General features: G+C 46.4%; 1 protein-coding gene across 3 annotated transcripts; it reads left to right on the top strand.

Moving 5' to 3' along the window:
- Window positions 1–3,173, top strand: LOC122092159. 3 transcript variants are annotated; one of them, XR_006144123.1, is made up of 4 exons: window positions 1–129; window positions 501–567; window positions 646–695; window positions 2,678–3,116. XR_006144123.1 is itself a non-coding variant. In XM_042662498.1 (3 exons), the coding sequence occupies exons 1-3, from the start codon at window positions 465–467 to the stop codon at window positions 2,981–2,983; spliced, it is 459 nt and encodes a 152-aa protein (XP_042518432.1). In that variant the 5' UTR covers window positions 292–464; the 3' UTR covers window positions 2,984–3,116. The 3 variants fall into 3 exon arrangements, 2 of the variants coding, with proteins under 2 accessions (XP_042518432.1, XP_042518430.1); XM_042662498.1 differs by lacking the exon at window positions 1–129 and having other exon boundaries at window positions 292–567; XM_042662496.1 differs by lacking the exons at window positions 1–129; window positions 501–567; window positions 646–695 and adding an exon at window positions 1,675–1,959 and having other exon boundaries at window positions 2,678–3,173.
- Window positions 3,174–6,415: the final 3,242 nt, after the last annotated feature.

The following is a 6,415-nucleotide window of genomic DNA, read 5'->3' as shown; positions in this document are numbered from 1 at the left end:
GTTTCAGGAGGTTATGACTCTATGTGACTCTTTTCGAACTCGAATCTCTTTATCTTTTCGAGAGTAATAGAGCAGTAGATTGGTTGGTGAACTTAGCATGTGCTTCAACTATGGATTCAATTTTTCTTGGTACTTATTCTCTTCCTAAAGACTTTAGCCAAATCATTAGGGAAGAAAAAGCTTAGTCGTCGATATTTAGAATATAATGTTTTTCCTTTGGATTTTTGGTTATGCTTTGAGAGTACAAGTGCTTCTGTTTATTGGGTTGGGGTAAGATGGGTTATGTCCCCCTTTGTATTCTCTTTCTATGTTATTACTAATATCTTAAGGGCTTCCCCGGGTCCAGATAATGCTCAGGGTAAAAAAAAAAAAAAAAAACCGTCGCCTCGAACGATAAATCTTTATTAAAATGTTGCTCAGTGGGCTATTGAAGTTGAGGCCCGAGCCCGACTCGAACCTCTGCTATGAACTCTATAAAACATCAGATTTTTGTTTCTCAGTGTCGGTGTTTGGGTTTTGCGGACAGAGGAAGCTTAGACCTACAGTGCAAACGATCATCAGTAACTGGTAGGAAAACTTCTCCTGCTTCTTCTCTTAAATCTTCTAAATAAACTAAAACATTCTCTTTTCTGTGTTATAATGCAGGGAAAAGGAAGCCATATTTTCGATTATTTCTGTCTCCGGCACTTTTAAGGGTTCTTTCCTATCCTCTTCTAGTTTTCAGTAGATTCTCCTTTATTACTCTTTGTTAAGATGTCCCTAGTTGTTGAAAGAATGAAAGGTGTACGAGTTGAAGAGGTTGTTAAGAGTGTGGAAGCATAACAGAGAATAGAGGCGCTGTTTAGGTCATGCAAGAGATGGGCTCCAAATTCAGATTTTAGATTCCAATATGACCACCATAAAGGGTTAATTTTTAGCCATTTTAGTGTAGCTTGTGGATCTATTTTTCCTCTTCGTTTATTATTTACATTTCTATGACAAGTTACAATAGTTGTTTTGTGTTTCATTTGTATGGTGTTGTCTTTTATGATATCAGAAATTGGGGTTTTCATTACCAAGTATTTATCAAACTATTAACCATTGTAGGATGGAAATGGCTCCCCTTTCAACTCGAGACAAGTTGAGTAATATGCCAGAAAGTATATTAGAAAACATCTTTTCATGTTTGCCAATGAGAGATGTGGTGAGGACCAGTGTTCTATCAACTGAGTGGAGAAACAAATGGGTTTCATTTCCACATCTCATATTCGATGATAAAATTATACCAGGTTCTTATGATTTACTTGATCAAGATAAACTTCTGAAAATTATCAATCATGTTCTCCTGGTTCATAGAGGCCCAATTCTGACATTTGAGGTCTCTAATGCGTGGTTGAAAACCTGTTCAGACATAGACAGCTGGATTCTTTCCCTCCCATTAAATTCTTTGACAGAATTTAGACTTCGTTATGGTGTTCCTCCATGTTTGTTCTACTTTAAACAACTGATACATCCAACTCTCGTTCGCTGTGATATCGTACTTCCTGTGAAGTTTGAAGGCTTTAGCTGTCTCACAAGTTTGGATTTTTTTTGAAGTTACACTCTCTGATGCAACATTGAAATGTTTGCTTTCTGCCTGCCCTCAACTAGAATGGTTGAGATTGATGATATCGATCTGCCTGCCCTCAACTAGAATGGTTGAGATTGATGATATCGATGGTCCTATTCATATTGAAATTAACAATTGAGATTGATGATATCGATGGTCCTATTCATATTGAAATTAACAATCCAAAACTCAAGCGCTTGTGTATCTATGGAAGTTTCATCACCATATACCTCAAAGATTTGAAACTTTTAGTTTATGCAAGGATTTCAATGGACTTTCGTCCTAACGTTTCGAGAACCTGCAATTTTAGCAATTTTTTTGGCGCTCTACGCTCAATTCAGGAGCTTTCCTTGGAACACAGGTTTCTACAGGTAATAAAACCTTGTGGTTTTCATACTTATTCAGCAATTGTCACGCAATCTTTTTTGTTTACTCTTACTTATTGCATTTTATTACAGTCCTTAGTGTAGAAACGTAACCTTAAAACAATGCAGAAGATAATGGAAAGCCAGAACAAACAATGCACATAGATTTACGAGGTTCGGCAAGGTTGCTTACGTCCCCGGTGAGATGAGATTTTGCTTCACTATCAATGGAGAATAGAGTTACAGCTCTCGTCCCTCACACCTCTCAGTATTGCTTGCATTACAGAGAAAGAAACCCTCGCTACAAATATATAGCGAAAAACCCTAATCCGGAAAATACACAATTGCCTCAAATAAAAAAATTCGAGCGGGGGTTGCGCCCACCCTGCAACCCCCACGGCCCGCTAATTGGCTAGCAGGACCGTTGTCTTGCCTGTCGAGGCGTTGCACTAGTACTCCCTGCGTTAAACTGTGACGGAATACAAGACATCATACACCAACAATTAGATGCTAGTGGTGTGAAGAGGGGGCTTCCTTTTACTTTTGACCATTTAAAGACCATCTCTATCGAATTAAATGTGGCAGATATGAAAGAGATTCTAGTAGTTATATGTTTACTTAATAGATCACCTAATTTGCGAAAGCTTTACTTCTTGGTAACACAATCCTTTTTCCCTTTGCCTTCCTATGGTTTTGATCTCATTAACTTTGTTCAATTCTCCAGCTCTCTAATGTTGCGGAATCTGCTATTGTTCCTGTTATTGATCTGCAACAAGCAAAGGATCAGTTGGACTCTACATTCAACAAGCTTCAGGTTGTTGGTATTTTTGGATTCCATTGCAAGGAAATTGAATTGGTGCTCATTGAATTTATCCTTGCCAATTCCTCAGTGCTTGAGACAATGAATATCAGCCATGAAATAAATGACACTAATAAAGAATTGACTTGGTTAAAAGAGTTGCTTCGACTCAAAAGAGCTTCAACACAAGCGGAAATTGTATTGAAATTTGACAGAAGTTTACCAAGTTGAACACTTGAGCTCCATTTAGGCCCCCCTTCCCCTTTTTCAAGTGTCTTAGCATTAGTTGTGTTTTGAGGTCATGTGAATATGTTTAAGAGCATTAATGTAGCCAATTGAAACCAATGACAAGGCTTTGTTTTCATTGTTTTGTGGGATCCTAATGATTTGGCAATGACAACAATCATCTTTCTCCCCCTTCTCTATTCATTTTATGTTTTCTAGAAAATTTGCAGTTGTTTTCTATAGATTTTCACTTGATTAATTCTTCCTTTAGGCATTGTGGACTTTCAGACTATGACACCCTTCCATCTCAGTCAAAGAGTTATGCTATTTTGGGAGAGGTATATCAGAAATATTGAAGCTAATAGGGTTTTATTTAGGTGGTGGAAGCAATGTTGAATATGTCAAGGAAATTTACTGAATCCAGATGAGGCTGGAATATGAGGTATATCAGAAATATTGAAGCCAAGTAACGTTCTGCCATGCAGGGTTGATAGGGATAGCAGATTCATCTGAAACTCGCAAAAAGAATGCAGAACCACTTATTTTGGACTGTGATTCTTGGATTGTGGCAAAATGGATATATGAGGAAGCAAGAGTTTCTTGAAATTTGCTGAATTTAATCAGATGAATATTTTCATCTGGCATGAAAATTGAATTGTTGTCTCGATCTAATGACTCTGTAGCTGGAATATGTACTTGTTGCTGCCAAAAAACCCCGCTAGTTCAACCTACACAAACACAGACGACGGAGGCCCGGAACTTAGTCCGGGGTTAGTCCTCCGACGCTCAAGTCAGGGTTGGCCGCACAGTTCAATAAAGGAGTAATGGTGAGGGTATCAGAGCTTACCTTCCCTCTTCTTCCGTGCCTTCTTATATAGTCTTTCGGCCTTAGGGTTTTTCCCCCTTCTTCCCTCTTAGAGTCCCACTCGAATACGTCCAACCTTCTGGGGGGGAATATTCCCCTCATGCAGGAGACGTGATCCCGCGTGATTCTGCGGGCGTGCCTCGGTGATTGAGCGTGCTCGAGTGTGAGTGGTTTCTTGGGACCTTCGTCAGGCGGAGGACACGTGTCTCGGAGGCAACACGTGTCATTGCCCTCACCGAGAGGTTATTTTGGCTATATCAGGAGCCCCCTTACTTCCACTAGGAGCTTCTTCCTGTGGGAGTAACCTTCTTCTTTGGTTGACTTGTTCCTTCGGCCTCGGCGTTACCAGTGACCAAGGCTTGGGGTCGACCGAAAGAAAGACCTTCGACCGCTTAAGATCGGCTTTACTGAGCCCCCTGTTGAAGGTGGGACCTTCGGTCGGCTCCGTTCGGCTTTACTAAGCCCCCTGTTGAAGGTGGGACCTTCGGTCGGCTCCGTTCGGCTTTACTGAGCCCCCTGTTGAAGGTGGGACCTTCGGTCGGCTCCGTTCGGCTTTGGCCGACCTCCCAACCGAAGGAATGACCCTCGGTCAGGTCCGTTCGGCTTTGGCCGAACTCCCAACCGAAGGAGGGACCCTCGGTCAGGTCCGTTCAGCTTTGGCCGAACTCCCAACCGAAGGAGTGACCCTCGGTCAGGTCCGTTCGGCTTTGGCCGAACTCCCAACCGAAGGAGGGACCCTCGGTCAGGTCCGTTCGTCTTTGGCCGAACTCCCAACCGAAGGAGGGACCCTCGGTCAGGTCCGTTCGGCTTTAGCCGAACTCCCAACCGAAGGAGGGACCCTCGGTCAGGTCCGTTCAGCTTTGGCCGAACTCCCAACTGAAGGAGGGACCCTCGGTCAGGTCCGTTCGGCTTTGGCCGAACTCCCAACCGAAGGAGTGACCCTCGGTCAGGTCCGTTCGGCTTTGGCCGAACTCCCAACCGAAGGTGAGACCGTCTGCTAGGTCCGTTCGGGCGCAAACCTCGAGGCTTCGTACCCTGACGTGGCGGTGCCATTAATGCTCGGGAAGTCGTACCGCCATTCCCCAATCTATATAGTGTGGGGGGCCATTTGTGGGGCAACCTTTCTTTTTTTCCTTCGGAGAGCTCACNGGAGGGACCCTCGGTCGGGTCCGTTCGGCTTTGGCCGAACTCCCAACCGAAGGGGGGACCCTCGGCCAGGTCCGTTCAGCTTTGGCCGAACTCCCAACCGAAGGTGAGATCGTCTGCTAGGTCCGTTCGGGCGCAAACCTCGAGGCTTCGTACCCTGACGTGGCGGTGCCATTAATGCTCGGGAAGTCGTACCGCCATTCCTCCATCTATATAATGTGGGGGGCCATTTGTGGGGCAACCTTTCTTTTTTCCCTTCGGAGAGCTCACCTTCGGCCTCGGATCCCCTCCTAGCCTCGTCCTCTTCTTCCTTAGCTTAGCAACAAGTAAGTGATGTCTTCCTCATCGGGCTACAGCCCTTCATCCCGCGAGAGGTCAAGACCAATACGTAGGTATAGGAGTCCTGGGGAAGTCCGAGGGATGTCCTCGGATTCCACCGACTCTCCCTCCTCCCGCGACTCATCGTCAGCGGCCTCACCGTCGGGGTCCAAGGGTGGCTCCAACGGTGAGGAGTTCAGGGAGAGGGTGCTCGACGCCCGAGCCCAGACACAGGAGCCCCTGGAAGTTGAGGCCCTTAAGATCGTCTCCACGATGGACGAACCAGAACTGGAGGAGCTGAGGGCCTCCTTCGGCGTTTCGGATGCTTTCGAGCTCCGTCTGCCCAGACCCTCTGACCGAGCCAGCTATCGGAACCCCGAGGAGCTGTGCTTGTACAAGGAGGCCTTCAAGGCAGGCCTTCGGCTGCCCCTCCACCCCTTCTTTACCAAAGTGTTTCGGCACTATGGGGTAAGCCCGACCCAGCGTTAAGCTTCGTCATCTTCTTCGTTCGGCACAAGAGGCCTCTCTCCCTTCAACTCTTCATAAACTGTTTTCTTCTTCAAGCCTGCAAGGGACTTACGGGCTGGTACTATTTTTGCCCCCGAAAGGACCTTCGGCTCCTGAAGGGTTACCCGACTTCCATCCATGGATGGAAGGAAAAGTACTTCTTTGTGAAGTCGACCGAGGGGGTGCCCTTCGACACGGTCTGGGACATCCCGGACCTTAGGGATGTGAACTCCGCCCCTGCCCTATTCGGGGCAGACGCGGAGTCGTTGGCGATGGCGAGGCGACAGGAAGGTTGTTCTCCAGTCGAGGCCGACTGCCTCAAGTCCGACGCCATCCTCTTCAAGTTTGGGCTTAGCCCGGGTGAGTTAGGCTAGACTCCGTCTGCTTCCTTCGAGTGTCGGTCCTTCGTACTAATACCTCTTGCTTCTTCTTGCAGTGCAAGTTACCAGAGCCGAGGCTAAGGCCGCCGCCGCCGCAAGACAGGCAAAGATAAAGGAAGCCAAGGCCCGTGACGCCCCCCAGCAGCCGAAGTCCAAGAGAAAGGAAAAGGCGGGCCCGTCTTCTGAGACCCCGAAGAAGAGGCCCAGGGTGGAGGGGTCGAC

The sequence above is a fragment of the Macadamia integrifolia genome, chromosome 10, assembly GCF_013358625.1.
Source record: "Macadamia integrifolia cultivar HAES 741 chromosome 10, SCU_Mint_v3, whole genome shotgun sequence".
In the NCBI taxonomy this organism is placed as follows: Eukaryota; Viridiplantae; Streptophyta; class Magnoliopsida; order Proteales; family Proteaceae; genus Macadamia; species Macadamia integrifolia.
This window is presented reverse-complemented; position numbering and strand designations above follow the sequence as displayed.